The following is a 23,334-nucleotide window of genomic DNA, read 5'->3' on the forward strand; positions in this document are numbered from 1 at the left end:
ACTCTACCAGTACCTAATAGAATATAATATGTGAATGTGCTGAAGATCATACTGTGTATTTTTATTTATCTAATTTTATTTGCATCTCTTTCTTCACCCATACCATCCTAATTTAGACACCCCTTCATTTCAGCAGGGATGATTTCAGAAATCACTTTACATCCATTACCTCTTTTCCCTTGCTTCTCATTTTCTTGCTTACAAATATTATATCAGGTGTCATTTACCTAGGATGCATAACGAATGCTTTCTTGAACTGAAGCGTTTGGAATACCATGCAGTAAAATAGTAAACCAATGAACTAAAGCCTCATTTTCTCTTCTTTGTTTAAAAATTGAAAATGAAACTATGAAGATGAACATGTAAATTTATTGTTCAAATACAGGAATGGTAGGTATTTGTTGACATCTCCCAAAGTAACGTTCAATCTTCCTTAGGCTCCATAATCTGACACGTATTTGGTAGGTCAGTTTTAATTAGCATGGTTTCCATATAATGGTGATTGTTGATGAGTTGACTTGAAAGAGAGGAAGCAGATGTGTAAGTGCTTGTTGGCACTGAGAACCACGAGTTGCCTGTCTCTTGCAGGTTAGGAAAAGGATTGTCATGGCCTGACATATCGCTATGCCTGACTGGAAATTTAGAAGGCTCCACCATCAGTCCAGAATAAGTGCTCTGTAATGGGGATACAATGTGGTTCTGAGAAGTAGATGTAGTTGTAGTAGCAAAGTCCTCAATGGGGCCATTTACTTGAGTGTAGCTGCTATGTGAATGCCAATTAAAAATGCTCAACTTTTTTAAAACAGCAGGTTGATTTACCAAAATCTGTTCTGTTTGTCTAACCGATATTGGTGATGGGTGGTTAGGTAAGTCACATGGAGATAGGGCATTTGTATTAGTGACAATCTGGATGGTATGAGGCTTTTGTATGAAAGGCACAGGTAAACTTGTGGAGGCTGAAAATGCGCTCTCTCTACTAATTTCTGGAATAAATTCAGAGTTACGATCATCTTCGTTGACACTTGCTTTAACATGCTTCTTGTTATCTTGCACTAATGAAGATATTTGAGACACATTATTAATCCCAACTCTTCTTTCTCTTCTTTGCACTCTTAATAAAAGTTGAGGATGACCTCTTTTGAAATTTGGATTATAGTAGGTCTGTAACTAAAATCAAAGGATTACATTATTTAGTTTCTTTATAAACCAAGGTAAAACTGACAAGCAAAGCTAAGTTATAAAAATGTATTCCTTTAATGAAACCAACTAAATAGCATCAAATAAAACACCTCCATTAGTAGTTTAACAGGTAACATGTTAGAAAGAATATGATCCTCAATGAAAAATATATTTTATATATACAGTAAATACCACTTTAAGTTGCTTCAGGACTTATATCTGGTTTCACAGTGCTAGGAAAGTTTGTCAAACATCCAATATTTTAACATATCCAGCTGTTCTCAACTTCAAAAAATAAAACTTTTTAACGATTTGTTAGCTCAAGTTTAAATTCGGTTTTAGCTACATATGTAAATGCGCTTTCTAGGTCACATGATTTCATCTTACATATTGCCAATAAGTGAAAATGTTGGAATACCTTACTCAAAAGAGAGATGTTGTTTTCTTCTTCCAGAAAGACAGGTAGTGAAGCAGATCTTTGAAAAGTTTGTCGCTTTTTACTAAATCCATAAAGGTTAAGCTGTCGAATTAAACTCTTCATACTCTTGGTTTCAAATATTCTGAAAGGTGCCTTTCTTTCCAAGACTTCTTTCTTAAAGAGTTCTTCGTGGATCACTATACATGTGCCTCTCTCATCCCACCAAATAGATTCAAACTGATCACTTTCAACTATATTCCAAAGTTTTTGTGGAAAGGTGAGTGAAAGAAAATTAGTCACCTCATCTGTTTCAGATACAGAATATTTGTAGCATGGCCTTTTTATCACAAGATCCTCAGACAAAGCCTGAAAAGCATATTCTTCAATCATAGATCTCAAAACTGAGTCCCTAGTAAGTGTATAATCATACAAAGATCTAATGGAGGTTTCTGAATCAGTTGATTCATCCTTAGGAGGCCCATCTTGAATTTCTGAAGGTATATGTGCCATCTCAGAGAAATCTTTCTTCAGATCCTTTTCTCATTTGTCTGATTTTACTGACCACTACTTCAAAAATTGCTTGGCTGGCCAACAGAGAGAAACTCTCTAGACCATCGCAGAGGTCCTCAAAGTCAAAAGGCTGTGACATCACAAAATCACTTGTCTCCTAGCAATCAAAGGGTAGCTGTGACATCACAAAATCACTGGTCTCCTAGCCATTGAAAGGTGATGTTCAGCTAGGGTTTACTTCAGCATCAACTTAAAAATACAGCCTGCTTACAGAAATAGTAACCCAAACCATGAAGCATGCAAAATCTCATTCCTAAAGAATTTTTACACAGAAAAATCACATCAATAAATCTACTTGGTTTCTGAAATACAAGTGATTTATCACCCTTCTATACACACATTTTTCATATTCAGTACTGTTACCCAAGCAAAATTGGTCTACTGGCCTCTGCAATAAAATCTTTTAACTGTCTGGTTTCAACTACTCTGTGGTCTCTGTACTTAACTTTCAGCCTGGCTGGGGCTTTGGCATCTCTAAAACTGTTCATAGGATAATGCTCAGGATGTTATTGATGGCCCTTGAGGAGGAACTAAAGACCCTTGAATTTGACTAATGGCTAAATCATTATTATTCTCTATCACTTGATTATTATCCTTAGATTCTGTCTTTTCTAGCCTCACTGTTTAAAATTACTTTTTTTTATTGTTTTGTGTGTATTTTATTTTATTATTTTTTATTTGATTTTTTAACTTTACAATATTGTCCTGGTTTTGCCATACATCAACATGAATCCGCCACAGGTATACATGTGTTCCCCATCCTGAAACCTCCTCCCTCCTCCCTCCCCATACCATCCCTCTGGGTCGTCCCAGCACACCAGCCCCAAACATCCAGTATCGTGCATCGAACCTGAACTGGTGACTCGTTCATACATGATATTATACATGCTTCAATGTCATTCTACCAAATCATCTCACCCTCTACCTCTCCCAAGAGTCCAAAAGACTGTTCTATACATCAGTGTCTCTTTTGCTGTCTCATATACAGAGTTATTGTTACCATCTTTTAAATTCCATATATATGTGTTAGTATACTGTATTGGTGTTTTTCTTTCTGGCTTACTTCACTCTGTATAATAGGTTCCAGTTTCATCCACCTCATTAGAACTGATTGAAATTTATTCTTTTTAATGGCTGAGTAACACTCCATTGTATATATGCACCACAGCTTTCTCATTCATTCATCTGCTGATGGACATCTAGGTTGCTTCCATGTCCTGGCTACTAGAAACAGTGCTGCGATGAACATTGGGGTACACGTGTCTCTTTCAATTCTGGTTTTCTCAGTGTGTATGCCCAGCAGTGGGACTGCTGGATTATAAGGCAGTTCTATTTCCAGTTTTTTAAGGAATCTCCACACTGTTCTCCATAGTGGCTGTACTACTTTGCATTCCCAGCAACAGTGTAAGAGGGTTCCCTTTTCTCCACATCCTCTCCAACATTGATTGCTTGTGGACTTTTCGCACCCATTCTGACTGGTGTGAAATTGAACACCAGGAGGTCTACAATCTCCTACCTCTTTCTCTCGGTTTTCATACTTTTCAGTCTTCAGAAGGGACTGCTTAGAACACGAAAGGAAATAAAGTGTTGGACTTAGAACTCAATCATAAATGTGACAGAAAATCTCAGTTGCAGGTTCGATTTCTTTTTCAGGTTTTCCAGCTCTTGGAGTGTTTCAATCAGCAACAACTTTGGCTATTTCCTGCTGAGATGGAGCCTGGAGTTGGAAATAATTCTGAAATCTAAGTTTGGCATCAATATTTTCTCTTATGAAAATATACTTCTATATTTTATATATGATATATATGTATATATAAGTCTATATCTGTCTATTTTTGTCAAAACTGGACAAAAATTTGAAAATTGGTAGATCTTTATTAAAAGCAGAGAGGTGAGTGATATAAAAGAGTCCTCATATTTTACATTCAGCCAAGAAAACATATTTTGAAGTATTTCTGCTTACATATATTCAACAACCGAGTCGACTTTTTAATCATTCTTCATTTGGGTTTTAATTTTTTTCCATTTCTATTAAATCTAACAGGAGTTAAAAGCCATTGCACCTTTTTTATACACACACTCATACACACAGGTGTATATATGTCAAAATATAATTTTATGCAACACTATTTAGGTGGCCAAACTCATTGCTTGCTCCCAAGATCTTAAATAAACTGTTTGGGAAGCCTTACATTACTTAATAATTTTCTGGCTGAACAATTCAGATCCTGTTGCTGAAAAGCTCTCCTTTAATCTCGCTCATCTTCCACAATTCTTTCTGTAATAAGAGGTAGGGCTCATACTTATGGGGACACCTTGAACGCATAAAATCACAACTCTCATTTACTTAGATATATTGTTCAAAGAACGCTGTTGCTCTCCTCACATTGGACACAACTTTATTTTATTTATTTTCAATATAAATATATGTATTTTAATTGGAATCTAATTGCTTTACAATATTGTACTGGTTTTGCCATACATAAATATGAATCTGCCACAGGTATACATGTGTGCCACCTCCCTCCTCATATCATCCCTCCTGGTTATCCCAGTGCACCAGCCCCAAGCATCCTGTATCATGCATTGAACCTGGACTGCCAGTTTGGTGACCTATGTTATTATACATGTGTCAGTGCCATTCTCCCAAATCATACCACCCTAGCCGTCTCCCAGAGCTCAAAAGACTGTTTTATACATCTGTGTCTTTTTTGCATTCTCGCATACATGGTTATCATTATCATCTTTCTAAATTCCACATATATGTGTTAGTTTATTCTATTGGTGTTTTTCTTTCTGGCTAACTTCATTCTGTATAATAGGCTCCAGTTTCATCCACCCCATTAGAACTGACTGAAATGTATTCCTTTTAATGGCTGAGTAATACTCCATTATGTATATATCCCACAGCTTTCTTATCCATTCATCCACTAATGGACATCTAGGTTGCTTCCATGTCCTGGCTATTAGAAACAGTGCTGTGATGAACATCGGGGTACACATGTCTCTTTCAATTCTGGTTTCCTTGGTGTGTATGCACAGCAGTGGGATTGTTGTGTCTTATGGCAGTTCTATTTGAAGGTTGTTTTTTTTTTTTTAAAGAATCTAAACAGTGTTCTCCATAGTGGCTGTACTAGTTTGCATTCCCACCAACAGTGTAAGAGGGTTCCTTTTTCTCCACACCTTATCCAGCATTTATTGCTTGTAGACTTTTGGAGCACAACCAATCTGACTGGCATGAAAAGGTACCTCATTGTGGTTTTGATTTTCATTTCTCTGAAAATGAGTGATGTTGAGCATCCTTTCATGTGTTTGTTAGCTATCTGTATGTCTTCTTTGAAGAAATGTCTGTTTAGTTCTTTGGCCAATTTTTTCATTGAGTCGTTTATTTTCCTGGAATTGAGCTTCAGGAGTTGCTTGTATATTTTTGACATTAATTCTTTGTCAGTTGCTTCAGTTCAGTTCAGTTGTTCAGTCATGTCCGACTCTTTGCGACCCCATGAATTGCAGCACGACAGGCCTCCCTATCCATCTCCAACTCCTGGAGTTCAACAAACTCACGTCCATCGACTCGGTGATGCCAACCACCATCTCATCCTCTCTCGTCCTCTTCTCCTCCTGACCTCAATCCCTCCCAGCATCAGAGTCTTTACCAGTGAGTCAAATCGTCACAGGAGGTGGCCAAAGTACTGGAGTTTCAGCTTTAGCATCATTCCTTCCAAGGAACACCCAGGACTAAACTCCTGTAGGATGGACTGGATGGATCTCTTACATCAAGAGTCTTTTCCAGCACTACAGTTCAAAAGCATCAATTCTTCCATGCTCAGCTTTCTTCACAGTCCTACTCTCACATCCATACATGACTACAGGAAAAACCATAGCCCTGACTAGATGGACCATTGTTGGCAAAGTAATGTCTCTGCTTTTGAATATGCTATCAAGGTGGGTCACAACGTTCCTTCCAAGGAGTGTCTTTTAATTTCATGGCTGCAGACACCAACTGCAGTGATTTTGGAGCCCCCCAAAATAAAGTTTGACACTGTTTCCCCATCTATTTCCCATGACATGATGGGACCAGTTGCCATGATTTTCATTTTCTGAATGCTGAGCTTGAAGCCAACTTTTTCACTCTCCTCTTTCACTTTGATCAAGAGTCATTTTAGTTCCTCTTCACTTTCTGCCAGAAGGATGGTATCATCTGCATATCTGAGGTTATTGATATTTCTCTTGGCAATCTTGATTCCACCTTGTGCTTCCTCCAGCCCTGTGTTTCTCATGATGTACTCTGCATATAAGTTCAATAAGCAGGGTGACAATATACAGCCTAGACATACTCCTTTTCCTATTTGAAACCAGTATGTGTTCCATGTACAGTTCTAACTGTTGCTTCCTGACCTGCATATACGTTTCTCAAGAGTCAGGTCAGGTGGTCTGGTATTCCCATCTCTTTCAGAATTTTCCACAGTTTATTGTGATCCACACACTCAAAGGCTTCCACATAGACAATAAAGCAGAAAGAGATGAATTTCTGGAACTCTCTTGCTTTTTCAATGATCCAGCAGATGTTGGCAACTTGATCTCTGGTTCCTCTGCCTTTTGTAAAACCAGCTTGAACATCTGGAAGTTCACAATTCACATATTGCTGAAGCCTGGCTTGGAGAATTTTGAGCATTTCTTTACTAGCATGTGAGATGAGTGCAATTGCATGGTGATGTGAGAATTCTTTGGCATTGCCTTTCTTTGGGATTGGAATGAAAACTGACCTTTTCGAGTCCTTTGGCCACTGCTGAGTTTTCCAAATATGCTGCCATATTGAGTGCAGCACTTTCACAGCATCATTAAAAGGGGCCAATAGCTCTAAATAGACATTTCTTTAAAGAAGACATATGGATGTCTAATAAACACATGAAATATGCTTAACATCATTCATCATTAGATAAATGAAAATTAAAATTGTAATGAGCAGTCATCTCACACTGTTCAGAGTGGCCATCACCAGAAATTCTACAATCAAGAAATCCTGGAAAGGCTGTGGAGAAAAGTTAACCCTAATACACTGTTGCCCGTAACACAAACTGGTACAACCTGTATTCAGAACAGTTTGGAGATTCCTTGAGAAACTTGGACTAGACCTGTCATATGACCCAGAAACCCCACTTCTTTGCATATACCCAGAGGGAATTAGGATGGAACATAACACATGTACCCCAATGTTTATTGAAATTGCCTTTACAATAGCTATGGCATGGAAGTAATCTAGATGCACATCAGCAGATGAATATATAAGGAAGTTGTGGTATATATACAAACGAAATATTACTCAGCTACAGAAAGGCATATATTTGTGTAACTTTTAATGAGGCAGTTCAACCTACAGCCTATTATTCAGAGTGAAAAAAGTTAGAGAGAGGCAAATATTGCTCATTAATGCATATAAATTGGATTTAGGAAGACAGTAACAATAACCCTACCCACGTGGAGGCTAGTAAAGAAGACCCACATATAAATAACTCTTAGACTGGGATGATTTGAGAACATAGCATTGGAACAGGTATATTACCATATATAAAAGAGATGATCAGTGCAAGTTCAGCATATGAAAGATGCACCCAACTCTTGTGCTGTGGAAGAACCCAGAATCATGGGGTAATAAGGAAGGTTTGAGTTGTGTTCAGGATAGGGAGATACATATTTTCATGTGGCTGGTTCATGTTGATCTATATGTCAAAAACCATCACAGTAATACATAGTAATTCTATTCCAATTAAATAAATCATTTTTGTAAAAAGAAATTAGAAGAAATTTTAAAAAATGCATTTAGAAGTAGCATGGACATAATCCAGAATACAACCTCAACAGTTGTTTTATACCTACTCAAGAAAGTGCTGTGATGAACATTGGGGCAGCACTGTTTATAATAGCCAGGACATGGAAGCAACCTAGGTGTCCATCAGCAGATGAATGGATAAGAAAACTGTGGTACATATACACAATGGAGTATTACTCAGCCATTAGAAAGAATAAATTTCAATCAGTTCTAATGAGGTGGATGAAACTGGAGCCTATTATACAGAGTGAATTAAGCCAGAAGGAAAAACACCAACACAGTATACTAATGCATATATATGGAATTTAGAAAGATGATAACAATAACCCTGTGTACGAGACAGCAAAAGAGACACTGATGTATAGAACAGTCTTATGGACTTTGTGGGAGAGGGAGAGGGTGGGAAGATTTGGGAGAATGGCATTGAAACATGTAAAATATCCTGTAAGAAATGAGATGCCAGTCCAGGTTCGATGCACGATACTGGATGCTTGGGGCTAGTGCACTGGGACGACCCAGAGGGATGGTATGGGGAGGGAGGAGGGAGGAGGGTTCAGGATGGGGAACACATGTATACCTGTAGTGGATTCATTTTGATATTTGGCAAAACTAATACAATTATGTAAAGTTTAAAAATAAAATAAAATTTAAAAAAAAAAAAAAAAAAAGAAAGTGGACTTAGGGCCCTTCCCCCCAGCCCATGACCCGCCTCCGGCCCCCGCCCTCCAAGTCCAACCTCCTATCTGTTTAATAAGAAGGCGCCTGTGTCTGGCAGAGCTGGTGTGAGACGAAGAGTCAATCCTTCCCAGCCACCGGGATAATCAAGAGTTTGGCGGGACCTTCAAGCACACACCGAAATAGTGAGGAGCCAGATGAAAAGCACAGACTCTGGCGCTGAAATGGATTAATAAGGAACTTAGTGATTTGGCCCGTGACCCTCCAGCACAATGTTCTGCAGGTCCAGTTGGGGATGATATGTTTCATTGGCAAGCCACAATTATGGGACCTAATGACAGCCCTTATCAAGGCGGTGTATTCTTTTTGACAATTCATTTTCCTACAGACTACCCCTTCAAACTACCTAAGGTTGCATTTACAACAAGAATTTATCATCCAAATATTAACAGTAATGGCAGCATTTGTCTCGATATTCTAAGATCACAGTGGTCTCCTGCTTTAATTATTTCTAAAGTTCTTTTATCCATTTGTTCACTGCTATGTGATCCAATCCCAGATGACCCCCTAGTACCAGAGATTGCACGGATGTATAAAACAGACAGAGATAAGTACAACAGACTATCTCGGGAATGGACTCAGAAGTATGCCATGTGATGCTTAAAGTCAGACTAACCTGCATTATAGCTGGAATAAAATTTAAATTACTGTTTTTTTTTTTCTTATCTGGCTGCTCCCCTATCAGACCTCATCTTTTTTAATTTTATTTTTTGTTTACCTCCCTCCATTCATTCACATGCTCATCTGAGAAGACTTAAGTTCTTCCAGCTTTGGACAATAACTGCTTTTAGAAACTGTAATGTAGTTACAAGAGAACAGTTGCCCAAGATTCAAAATTAAAAAAAAAAAAAAATGGAGCATGTGTATTATGTGGCCAATGTATTCACTCTAACTTGCTTATGAGACTAAAACCATTCCTCACTGCTCTAACATGCTGAAGAATCATCTGAGAGGGAGGGAGATGGATGCTGAGTTGTCACATCAAAGGAAGCAGCATTATTCTAACAGCGTCCATTCTTTTTTAAGCCTTCCACTGTTAGAGATTTGAGGTTACATGATATACTTTATGCTCATAACTGATATGGCTGGAGAATTGGTATTGAATTTATAGCATTAGCAGAACAGAAAATGTGATGTATTTTATGCATGTCAATAAAGGAATGACCTGTTCTTGTTCTACAGAGAATGGAAATTGGAAGTCAAACACCCTTTGTATTCCAAAATAGGGTCTCAAAACATTTTGTAATTTTCCTTTAAATTGTTAGGAGGCTTGGAGCTATTAGTTAATCTATCTTCCAATACACTGTTTAATATAGCACGGAATAAATGATGCAAGTTGTCAATGGATGAATGACCAACTAATAGCTCTGCTAGTAATTGATTTATTTTTCTTCATTAAAGTTGCATAAACCAAAAAACAAAACAATAAAGAAAGAAAGAAAGTGGACATAGGAGGGGCAGACCATGTGTGCTGGTATAGAGGCTGAAAGTCAAAGAAGATAAGCTTGAGATTGCAACTATGTTTTTGCAGCATGACCTCAGTATCATAGTCTAAGTAGTGGAAGATGCATGTGGCAGAATGCAAGCTTAGTAGATCGGCATGCCTACTCTGGAACAGAGGTTCAGTAGGAGTTAAATGCATGCACTTGAGCGTCGTTTCAGGAGTGACGGTATATGTGTTTCAGAGTGAAGATAAATAGGTGCAGCAAAAGTGCTCTAAAATGTTGGGAAATACTTGTAAGAAGGCAGGTTCAGAGTGGAAGCTCAGTATTTGTGTGACTAATGTTATAGACTTAGACTTAAATTGAAGAAAGTAGAGAAGACCACTAGATGATTCAGTTCAGTTCAGTCGCTTAGTTGTGTCCGACTCTTTGTGACCCCATGAATCGCAGTATGCCAGGCCTTCCTGTCCATCACAAACTCCCGGAGTTCACTCAGACTTATGTCTATCGAGTCAGTGATGCCATTCAGCCATCTCATCATCTGTCGTCCCCTTCTCCTCCTGCCCCCAATCCCTCCCAGCATCAGAGTCTTTTCCAATGAGTCAGCTCTTCACATGAGGTGGCCAAAGTACTGGAGTTTCAGCTTCAGCATCATTCCCTCCAAAGAAATCCCAGGGCTGATCTCACTCAGAATGGATTGGTTGGATCTCCTTGTAGTCCAAGGGATTTTCAAGAGTCTTCTCCAACACCAGAGTTCAAAAGCATCCATTCTTTGGTGCTCAGCCTTCTTCACAGTCCAAGTCTCACATCCATACATGACTACTGGAAAAAGCATAGCCTTGACTAGATGGACCTTTGTTGGCAAAGTAATATTTCTGCTTTTGAATATGCTATCAAGTTTGGTCATAACTTTCCTTCCAAGGAGTAAGCATCTTTTAATTTCATGGCTGCAATCACCCTCTGCAGTGATTTTGGAGGCCCCCCCCCCAATAAAGTCTGACACTGTTTCCATTGTTTCCCCATCTATTTCCCATGAAGTGATGGGACTGGAGGCCATGATCTTTTTTTTTTTTTTTTCCCTGAATGTTGAGCTTTAAGCAAACTTTTTCACTCTCTACTTATGATTCAGGTATGACCTAAATCAGATCCCTTATGATTATATAGTGGACGTGACAAAAGATTTAAGGGAATAGATTTGATAGAGTGCCTGAAGAACTACAGATGGAGGTTCATGAAATTGTACAGGAGGCAGTGACCAAGAACATCCCCAAGAAAAGTAATGCCAAAAGGCGAAATGGTTGTCTGAGGAGGCCTTACAAATAGTTAAGTAAAGAAGAGAAGCAAAAGGCAAAGGAGAAAAGGGAAGATATACCCATATGACTGCAGATTACCAAAGAATAGCAAGGAGAGATAAAAAAGCCTTCCTCAGTGATCAATGCAAAGAAATAGAGGAAAACAATAGTTGGGAAAGACTAGCGATCTCTTCAAGGAAATTAGCGATACCAAGGGAATATTTCATGCCAAGATGGACACAATAAAGGACAGAAATTGTATGGACCTAAAAGAAGCAGAAGATATTAAGAAGAGGTAGCGAGAATCTATACAGAAAAGATTGAAGAACTATACAGAAAAAATCTTCATGATCCAGATAATCATGATGATGTGATCACTCACCTAGAGCCAGACATCCTGAAACATAAAGTCAAGTCAGCCTTAGGAAGCATCAATACAAACAAAGCTCGTGGAGATATGGAACCCCAGTTGAGCGATTTCAAATCCTAAAAGATAGTTCTGTGAAATTGCTGAATTCAATGTGCCAGCAAATTTGGAAAATTCAGCAGTGGCAACAAGACTGGAAAAGGTCAGTTGTTCCCGTATATGTATTTTAGAGCTTGTTCTCTGTAGTGGTGAAATGTGTCCCACAAAGTGTTAGACAGGACTGAAGCAAACGAGTGCAAAATGTTGCAAGTTTTTTTTGTTTGTTTTGTTTTCACCTGTGGCAGCTTTTCTCCAGTGAGAGTTAATTGTGAAAGTGGAGCAGGTGCTTGGCTTTCAAGGACCCTGGTGGTGCCAAGTGTACAGGGTTCAGGGACACAGAACTGACTAGACCACAGGAGTTATGACCCTATCAGAGTCTTTTTTTGAGCTTCTTGTAGCTGGCGATCAGAAGGCCTCTTTTGCCAGTCTTTCTCCCTAGTTCCACCCATTGAGGCACTTAGAAGGCTTCGTTGCCTGGAATCCTTCCCTGTTGTTCAATGTGTCAGCACATAGAGATACCTCCCTGGCTGGGGTCCTACTCTGTAGATCAGTGCATCAGGCACTTAAAGAAGCATCGTGAGTAGGGTTCGACTCTAGTTTTGTGCATCAGGCACTTAAAGGAGCACCTGGGTGGTGTCCTGCTCTGTATTTCAGTGTGTTCAGCATTTGATGGGTCAGCCTCACTATTGTAGTAACTGCTGATGCTATCATGTGGAGAGAGAGAGGCTATGGTGATTGCTCCACCCCCATACATGTGACTCAGTGATATCGCCTTGCTTCCTTGGCTGCCTGGCTTTCCTCCACAGGCGTATCCTAGCACAGTTTCCTCCCTCACAGCCCCTCTCTCCATCTCGCCACAGTAAACAGCAGCCTTCGCCCAGGAATCGCTCCAGAATCCCTCAATTGCAGCTCCCAGCCACTGTGCCTTTCAGGAGACACATATCCTTGGCTGGGGTATGTACAGCTGTAGCAAGGACTCACTGATTCTCATTACATCTAGTTATCCACAGATCAGTTGTCTCACTCTCAGCTTTAAATGTTTATTCTATGATTCAGACAAGCCCCCCAATATGGGATTAGACCCCTCCTTCACCCACTCAGGGCTGATTCAGTCCTAATAAGACTCATGATTTTCCCCCCAGTTCTTTCATCCTACTGAGTTTTGCGTGGTTCTATATATTCTTTTCCACTGGTCAGGCACTCCTGTCTGCTTTCAGCTGATGTTTTGATTACTTGTCTGTGTCTGAAGGTGTATGCCTGATGTATCCACAGAGAGATGTATTCCACATCTACCTACAGCTCCACCATCTTGTTCTCTCATCTCAAGATAGTTTTAGAGCACAGAATCCACAGTGGCAGTAGGTGTGCTATAAAATGTGAGTTCAGACATACACCTGAGGGCAAGCTTAGTGATTTTAGCACAGCTGATCTAAAGCATTGATTTACTATTGGCCAGACACATGGCTCAAATATTATGAAAATTATTTATGGTGTGCCAATTCTAGAGCACAAGATCAGTCGTTGTGTAACATTTGCTGTAGAATGCAAGTTCAGTTGTGGAAAGAGGTATGCTCCACAATGCAACTGAGACGTTTTAGTCATCTTGTGGTAGAGTACATGCTCAGTAATGGTAGGAACTGTGCTCTAGTGTTCATTCAGTAGTGGCTGGAAGCATGTTGCCATTGCCAATGGGATAGCTTCAGACAGCCTGTTCTAAAATGCAAGCACACTAGTGGCAGAATGTATGCTCCAGATTGCAAGCTAAGTAGTTTCAGTACTTCTATGCTAGAGCTCAGACACAGTAGTGATGTATGCAGGCTGCAAACTGCCATCCTACTATTTGTATCATGTCCGCTCTAGAATACAGTCTTAGTACTGGTGGGGAGAATCCTCAAAAGTACAATCTCAGGAGACAAAGAACAAGTTCTCTAAAGCAAAGATTCAGTATTCGAACCATACTTGCTCTAGATCATGGTTCTGTATTACCAGGGGTGTGTCTAAAGTGTGCTTCAATGTTGAGATGCATGCTGAAGAGCTAAGTTCAGCAGATGAAGCATGCCTGCATTACATGTGCTTCAGAGTGTTGTCTCAGGAGTTGCAGTACACTTGCTTAAGAGTGCACACTCAGTAAGTGAGGGACATATTCTCTTGAACGCTGGGTTTTTATTTTTGGATGCATATCCAGAGATCAAACTGAGAAAATGTGATATGCCTGTTCTGCCACACAAGCTCAGTAGTGGGAAGATAAGTCCTCAACAGTGCAAGCACATGGGTTGTGGCATATGTGTGTTGTGACACATGATCAATTGAGGCAGGAAATATGAAGTATACACCAAGTCTCTAGTTGTGGAAGATCATCCATAGATGTAGCTGTGGAACACAGGTACACTACTCACAACTTATACAGTCTAGAGTGCTGGATGGCTAGCAGCATAATGGCTGATATAAAATGCCACTGGAGTGATGGTTGCACACACCTTCTAGAGCAATACTTCAGGGAAGTGACTTTAATGCTTCAGAATTCAAAGTCACTAGTGGTGACACAGTTGATCTAGAATGACGGTTCACTCGTGGGTAGGATATGTGTTTTATAATGCAACCTCCACTTTCCTGGAATAGGTCCTCCAGAGTGCAAATTCAGTAGCTGGGACACATGCTCTAGAGTACAGGAAGAAGAGTTTGGGGAAATATGCAACAGCGGGCAAGCCAAGTCATTGGCAAATTTCAGCTGCAGAGTGTGGGATCACTACTTTAAGCTCACAGGCCATGGGGCAAGATTAGTAGTAGTGGAACTCATGGTCTATAAGGCAGGCTCAGCAGTGATTAAATAGTGTAACAGGGTGCAAAATCAGTAGCTGAACCGCTTACAAGTGGCAAGACACATGCTTCAGAGTGCAAAATTAGTATTGGCCACACACATGCTCTAGGCCACATGCTCACTAGCTGTGCCATGCCTGCTTAGTGTAAGGACTCAGAAGTCACAGGTGTGCTATAGTACTAGGATTGATACTGCCGGGATGCATGATTCAGTGTGCAGGTGTGTAGCTCAGGCATTCTTACTCTACAGCATAGTCTCTGTAGTGTCAGAACATTGGCTCTTGAAGGCACACACAGTCATGATGGGAGATATGTTCCTGAGTAAACCGCAGTAGTGCAAAACCCATGATAAAATGTGTGCACTCTGTAGTCATGAGAGCTGTACTCCCAATTGCAAGTTCAGTTACTATGGAATGTGTGAAACTAGAGCATGTTCTCTGCAGAGCCCGGATGCCTGCCCTTGAACTCATGCTCAGTAGAGGTGTACCATGTCCTCCAGTGTTCAAACTCACTATGTCCATAGGAGTGCTGGCTCAGGTGTGTCCAGAAGTAAACAAACATCAGAGTGCAAGTTCAGTAATTGTTTAGGCACACCTGAACTACAGCGCAGGTTGAGTAGTGGCCTGACTTACCTATAAAGCAACAAGCTAATTATTGTGATTTTTATTGTTTAGAGTGAAAATTCAGCAGGCAATGAACTCTTGTTCTGGAAGGCAATTTCAGTAGTGCAGGGATGCAGAATCCAGAGTGTAATATACCAAAAGTGTATGTGTACTTCCAACAGGCATGTTTTAGGGACAGGCTCAGTAGTGGCAGGCCATATTCTCAATAACCCGGGTTCAGGAGTGATGGGATGTATGCTCTACTGTGCAGTCTCAGTGACAGCAAGGCACTTGTTCTAAATTTTGTCAATAATCTCAATAGTGGCAGAAAGGGTGATCCAGATTAGAAACTAAGTAGTTCTAGCGTGCGTCCTCTGATGGTGGTCTCAGTATTGACAAGCGCATATTCCAGAGTGCAAAAGTCTTGTTTGTAGCATGTGTGCTTTGAAATCGGAGAAGGAAATCGCAACCCAGTCCAATATTCTTGCCTGGAGAATTCCATGGACAGAGGAACCTGCTGGGCTGCTCTCCATAGGTTCGTACGGAGTCGGACAAGACTAAAGCGACTTAGCATGCATACATGCATTGGAGAAGGAAGTGGCAACCCCCTCCAGTATTCTCGTCTGGAGAATCCCAGGGATATGGAAGCCTGGTGGGCTGCTGTCTATGTGGTCACACAGAGTCGGACACTACTGAAGTGACTTGGCGGCAGCAGCAGCAGTGGTTTGAAATCAGGGGTCAGTAGTTGTGAAAAGCTTCTTGCATTTTCAGTTGTTACGGCATCCCAGGTCCAGAGTGCAGGCACACTTGGTTATGATACTTATGCTCTAGAGTTGTAATGTATGTTCCAGAGTGCAAGCTAATTAGTATACCTGTTCTAATTCAATTCTCAGTAAAAGCAGAATGCAAAGTCCTGATTTCAACCTCAGTAGTTGCTGCATGCATAATCAGAAGTAGTGCTTCATACACTCATGAGTGCCAGATCATGAGCTGCAGCATAATTGTCACAGAGTGGGGCACAAGTAGTTGCTGGATGCATACTACAGAGGGTGAGCTCAGTAGCTTCGTTACATGCATGTTTCACACTGTGAGCTCAATAGTACTCGATGGTACTACATTGAGAGTATTCCTACTTTAGAGTACTTGCTTAACAGGGGCAGAATGCATACCTTTGAATATAAACTCGGTAGACTCGTCCTAAGGTGACAGTGACATATGAGAAGGAGTTCAATTTTTCCCCAGTAAATACCTCAACGGATTGTCAGGATATGGAGTAACTTTCACTAAACCATTTCTATATGCTGGCAGAGGACACCAGAAAGGCCAATCAATTTGCTCATAATGAGGGAGGAGAAGAGATAAACAAGAAAAGAGAGACAAAGGATTTAGGGATAGAGACTGATTCTAGAACCAGATACGCAACAATGGACTGGTTCTGAATTGTAACCCTGCTTATTTAAATTAGATGAAGAGCACATCGTGTGAAATGCCAGACTGGATGAAGCACAAGCTGGAATCAAAATTGCTGGGAGAAATAGCAATAACCTGAGATACATAGATGACAAAACCCATATAGCAGAAAGTGATGAGGGACTAAAGAGCCTCTTGATGAAAGTGAAACAGGAGAGTGCAAACGCCAGCTTAAAACTCAACATTCAAAAATTAAGATCATGGCTTCTGGCCCCATGATTGAGAGATTTCACTTTTCACTTTCCTGCATTGGAGACGGAAATGGCAGCCTCCAGTGTTCTTGCCTGGCGAACCCAAGGGGCAGGGGAGCCTGGTGGGCTGACGTCTATGGGGTCACACAGAGTCGGACACGACTGAAGTGACTTAGCAACAGTAGCAGCCGCAGATGGGGAAACAATGGAAAGGCTGAGAGACTTTATTGTCTTGGCTTCAAAATCACTGTAGATGGTGGCTGCAGCATAAAATTAAAAGATACTTGCTTCTTGAAAGAAAAGCTATGACCAACATAGGCAGGATATTTAAAAACAGAGATATTACTTTGCCAACAAAAGTCTTTCTAGTCCAAGCTATAATTTGTCCAGTAGTCATATATGGATGTGAGAGTTGGACTATACAGAAAGCTGAGCCCTTAAAAATTGATGCTTTTGAAGTGTGGTGTTGGAGAAGACTCTTGAGAGTCCCTTGGAGAGCAGGGAATAAAATTAGTAAGTAAGACATTCAGTCCTGAATATTTATTGGAAGCACTGATGCTAAAGCTGAATTTGGCCACCTGATGCAAATAACTGACTCTTGCAAATGACCCCAGTGTTGAGAAAGATTGAAGGCAGGAGAAGAAGCAGAAGACAGGATGAGATTGAGTCCATCACTAACTCAATGGAGATGAGTTTGAGCAAGCTATGGAAGTTCGTGATGAACAGAGGAGTCTGGTGTGTCACAGTCCTTGGGGTTACAAATAGTTGGACATGACTGAGAAACTGAACTGAACTTGTGTTGGGGAGAGAGAGTCAATTCCTATGCAGATTGATAAGAAGTCTGGCCTACCCAAAGAAGAGAAAGATATCTGGATTCTTGAGGAGGAGGTAGGGTTCTGGAATTCTCAAGGAGGAGAATTGCTTGCTTGTTTGTTTTTCTCTATATTCATTAGTCTTAGTCACAGAAAATGTTTTGTTTTGTTTTTTCTTTAAACCTTGAAATGATGATTACACAGCAAACAATTCAGTTTAAACTCTGTAATTAGAATTATATAGCAACAGTGTATCATGCTTGAGGACAGTTTCTCCTCCCTGAAAACCTTCTGACGAATCCTTATATTTTAGAAGCTATATTATGGGAGTGGGTCTGGTAGGATCTTTCTATTGTTAACTTCTAATCCTGTTATCCTAAAATATAAATTGTGGGAGTAGGTCTGGTAAAATTTTCACAAATTTCAGACATGCTTTTGATGTATTATAATAACTAAATTAAAATGTATGTAACTCCCTGGCTAACACTAGCAAGGGGGGCATTCTCTGGCCCCCTTCTGATGTCCATGTCAGAAGCTTTCTCTGTTCCTTTTCTTACTTTAATAAAACTCTGATATACAAGAACTCTTGAGTGATCAAGCCTGGTCCTTAGTCCTGAAGTTAAATCTTCTTCTCAGAGATCATGAATCCAGCACTATCCATCTTAAGCTTTTAGAGAAGGAGAAGTTTCCATACCACAGGAAACCCTCTCAGAGGTTGATTCAGTGGACCTCTTTGGAATCTCAGAGGGTGGTATAGCCACCCCACACCACCCCAAATCCAGCACTATCCACCTTAAGCTTTTAGAGAAGGAAAAGTTTCCATACGACAGGAAACCCTCTCAGAGGTTGATTCAGTGGGCCTCTTTGGAATCTCAGAGGGTGGTATAACCACCCCACACCACCATCTCAGAATTCAAGCCAAAAAAGCAATTTTTAGTGGGGAATTGCCTCACAGTCTCGTGTCCACCCACAGTGAGTGGGGGCTTTGTACAGGGGCGCCCTCTGCATCTTCAGTCCTTAGAATAAAGATGGGGTTTGAATGCTCTACAGACACTCTGAGAGAACTAATGTGATGTAGCAGGCGGAAGCACATAATGCCAGAGAGAGAAAAATAAACAAAGAAAAGGAATGTTCCCACGGGAAGGCTCTAAGACCACACTGCAACCCCTGACATGCTTACAGAACAGACTATGCCCTAGTATTTACTGAAGGAGAGCACACTAGCTTTCCTTATGGACCTCCCAGGAGGCAAAAATTCAGAATGTTGACAACCAGAGGCAGAAGGCCATAACCTTTTAGGCCCAGGAGACTGCATCTCCTGCCAAGCTGTGAGCAGACTCTATTCATGAGCAGCCACTAACCATGACTTCCTGAGATCTGGGACAGTTTATGGCTACCAAGAGTGTCATAACCTGAGAGCAACTCCTCTGAGGAGATGCACAGCTCACCATGCATGGACTGTATCCTTGTGGAGTATCTGAGAAACTGACCAGAATGAACCTGAGCAGTGCACGAAAAACATGGTCCACCAGGAACTATGACATCACAGCTATCCTGAAAACCTGAGTGGCTCTCTGGAAGAGTGTACTCTGGAACATTCTGGAACCTGAGCAGCATGGACCTGGAAAGTGCATTAGACAAAGGGCCCACCCGGGACTATGCTCTGGCAGAACACCAGGCCACTTTGGCCTGGGAATAGCAGGAGATGCATGGCTCAACTGGGACTGGGCATTCATAGAACACCCAGAAATATGAGCAGCTTGGGCCTTGGAAGTGCAGGAGACAAAGAACCCACCTGGGACTGTGCCCCAAACAGAGAACTGGGGAGTCTGGACTGCTTGGGCCTGGGAAGAGCAAGAGATACATGGTTCAACTGCGGCTGAGCCTTCATACAACACCTGGGAATCTGAGCAGCTTGGACCTGGGAAGTGCAGGAGACACACGGCCAACCTGGGACTTCACGCCTAGCACAGGATGGACCCTAGGTAGCTTGGGCCTGGGAAGTGCGTGAGATCCATGGCCCTTCTGTAACTGTGCCCTCAAGGGACACCCAGGAGCTTGAGTGGCTGGATCTGAGAAGTGTACATCACCTTGGACTTTGGCAGACCCTGTGCTGTCCATTCACAACAAAGGCTACCCACAAATCCCAGTGGTATTTGTTTGCAGTGTTCCTGCCTCTCCACAGCAAAACAGAGCAAATGACCCTGAATAAGGGTCTATTGTCACCTCTTCCTATCAGGGCTCAGATTAGACACTGAAGAGACTTGCAAGCAGAGGAGGCCAGCCTAAGTAAAGATAAGACAGGGGAACCACTCAAGAAGTGGCAGGTGCAACAGATTAAAATTAAGCAGTAAAATTGCATTTAAGGACAATTGTGGACTTTGAGAAAAAGTGCAAGCTAGAACAAGGGATAACCTGACACTGAACTGACCCCAGAATATTTTTTCTAATTTTTGTGTTCAATTATGTTTCAGTTTATTTTATATTGTACATTTGGGAGTTCAAATTCTAGTCTAGGTTTTTTAATTTTTGCTTTCTGGAATTTGTTATGCATTTTGTAGTATTAAGAGTCTATTTTTTAATATCCATTTTCACTCAGGGATTTGATTACAGGCTTAATTGCTCTCTTTCCTTTTGACTTTCTTTTCTCCTCCTGATCACCTCTATCTAGCTCTTCCCTCTTCTTTTCTATATATAATGCTGTAGATCTCTTTGACTTTCCAGGATGTGGAGTTATTTCACCACTAACATGGGGTTTTGTCTTCTGTGCAATGTTGAAAGTGTAGTCTTGAGGTTACTGCAAGAGGGGGACCAAAAACCAGAGGCAGGTAGCTCAGCTCCAGAACTTTGGATCATCATAGAACCCCTGGCCCCAGGGAAGAGTGATAGACAAGATCCCATCCAAAAGGATACATGCCTACACTGAAAGCAAGCTCCATCCAAGAGCAGCAAGCTCCAGTGCAAGACAACCCATGCTAATCTTCCAGCAAAACAAGAACACACTCAAGAAAATTACAAGGCACTCTTCTAAATTCAGTCACTCAGTTGTGTCTGACTCTTTGCAACCCCATGGACTGCAGCACACCAGGCCTCCCTGTCAATCACCAACTCCCAAAGTTTACTCAACTCATGTCCACTGAATCAGTGATGCCATCCAACCACCTCATCCTCTGTCATACCTTTCTCCTCTGGACCTCAATCTCTCCCAGCATCAGGGTCATTTTAAATGAGTCAGCTCTTTGCATCTGGTGGCCAAATTATTGGAGTTTCATCTTCAGCGTCAGTTCTTCCAATGAATATTCAGGACTGATCTCCTTTAGGACGGACTTGTCGGATCTCCTTGAAGTACAAGGGCCTCTCAAGAGACTTCTCCGACAATACAGTTCAAAAGCATCAATTCTTTGATGCTCAACTTTTTTTTTTTTCAAATTTTATTTTATTTTTAAACTTTACATAATTGTATTAGTTTTGTCAAATATCAAAATGAATCCACCAGTGGTATACATGTGTTCCCCATCCTGAACCCTCCTCCCTCCTCCCTCCCCATTCCATCCCTCTGGGTCGTCCCAGTGCACTAGCTCCAAGCATCCAGTATAGTGCATCGAACCTGGACTGGCATCTCGTTTCATAAATGATAGTCCAACTCTCACATCCATACATGACTACTAGAAAATCCATACCTTTGACTAGACAGACCTTTGTCGGCAAGATAATGTCTCTGTTTTTTAGTATGCTGTCTAGGTTGGTCATAACTTTCCTTCCCAGAAGTAAGCATCTTTGAATTTCATGGCTTCAATCACCATCTGCAGTGATTCTGGAGCCCTTCAAAAGAAAGTCAAACATTGATTGCCCTTCAATTTGCCATAAAGTGGTGGGATCAGATGCCATGATCTTAGTTTTCAGCTTTAAGCCAACGTTTCACTCTCCTCTTTTGATTTCATTAAATGACTCTTTAGTTCTTCCCTTTCTGCCATAAGGGTGGTGTCATCTGCATATCTGAGGTTATTTCTCCTGGAAAACTTGATTCCAGCTTGTGCTTCATCCAGCACAGTGTTTCTCATGAGGTACTCTGCATAGAAGTTAAATAAGCAGAGTGACAATATACAACTTTGACATATTCCTTATCCTATGTGAAGCTAGTCATTCCATGTCCCGTTCAAACTGCTGTTTTCCAGCTTGCATAGAGGCTTCTCAAGAGGCAGGTCAGGTGCTCTGGTATTCCCATCTCTTTCAGAATTTCCCAACATTTATTGTAATCCACACAGTCAAAGTCTTTGGAATAGTCAATAAAGCAAAAGTAGATCTTTTTCTGGAACTCCCTTGCTTGATTGATGATCCAGTGGATGTTGGCCATTTGATCTCTGTTTCCTCTGACTTTTCGAAAACCAGCTTAAACAGCTTGAAGTTTACGGTTCATGTATTGCTGAAGCATGGCTTGGAGAATTTTTAGCATTACTTTACTAGCATGTGAGATGAATGCAAATGTGCAGTAGTTTGAGCATTCTTTGGCATTGCCTTACTTTGGGATTGGAATGAAAACTAACCTTTTAAAGTCCCGAGCCACTGCTGAGTTTTTCAAATTTGCTGACATATTGAGTGCAGCACTTCCATAGCATAATCTTTTAGGATTTTAAATAGCTCAACTGCAATTCTATCACTCCCACTAACTTTGTTCATAGTGATGCTTCTTAAGGCCCACTTGACTTCACATTCCAAGATGTCTGGACCTAGGTGAGAGATCAGATCATCATGATTATTTGGATTGTGAAGATCTTTTATGGACAGTTCTTCTGTGTAATCTTTGCCAACTCTTCTTAATATCTGCTGCTTCTGTTGGGTCCATACCATTTCTGTCCTTATTGTGCCTATCTTTGCATGAAATATTCCCTTGGAACCTCAAATTTTCTTGACGTGATCTCTAGTCTTTCCCATGCTATTACTTTCCTCTATTTCTTTGCACTGATCACTAAGGAAGGCTTTCTTATCTCTCCTTGCTATTCTTTGCAACTCTATATTCAAATGGCTATATCTTTCCTTCTCTCCTTTGCCTTTCCCTTCTCTTCATTTCACAGCTATTTGTAAGGCTTCCTCAGGCACCCATTTTGAGTTTTTGCATTTCTGTTTTCTTGGGGATGATCTTGATACCTGTCTCCATCCATGGTTCATCAGGCACTCTATCACACCTAGTCCCTTAAATTTATTTCTCACTTCCACTGTATAATCATAAGGGATTTGATATAGGTAATTCCTGAATGGTCTAATGGTTTTCCTTACTTTTTTCAATTTAAGTCAATATGTGGAAATAAGGATTTCCTGATCTGAGCCACAGTTAGCTCCTGGTCTTGTTTTATGCTCTCTAGGAGGAGTAAGCATCTTTTAATTTCATGGCTGTAGTCACTATCTGCAGTGATTTTGTAACCCCCCACCTCCCCAAAATAAAGTCTGCCACCATTTCCTCTGTTTGTGCATATATTTTCCATGAAGTGATGGGGCAGGACGCCATGATTTCAGTT

General features: G+C 40.8%; 1 protein-coding gene across 1 annotated transcript; it reads right to left on the minus strand.

Moving 5' to 3' along the window:
• Positions 1 to 1,543: 1,543 nt before the first annotated feature.
• LOC132344690 (heat shock transcription factor, Y-linked-like) lies at positions 1,544 to 2,107 on the minus strand (the record flags this gene model as incomplete). Its single annotated transcript, XM_059884331.1, has 1 exon — positions 1,544 to 2,107. A coding segment is annotated over exon 1 (564 nt), but the record flags the coding sequence as incomplete, so codon positions are not given.
• Positions 2,108 to 23,334: the final 21,227 nt, after the last annotated feature.

The sequence above is a fragment of the Bos taurus genome, chromosome Y, assembly GCF_002263795.3.
Source record: "Bos taurus isolate L1 Dominette 01449 registration number 42190680 breed Hereford chromosome Y, ARS-UCD2.0, whole genome shotgun sequence".
Taxonomy (NCBI): Eukaryota; Metazoa; Chordata; class Mammalia; order Artiodactyla; family Bovidae; genus Bos; species Bos taurus.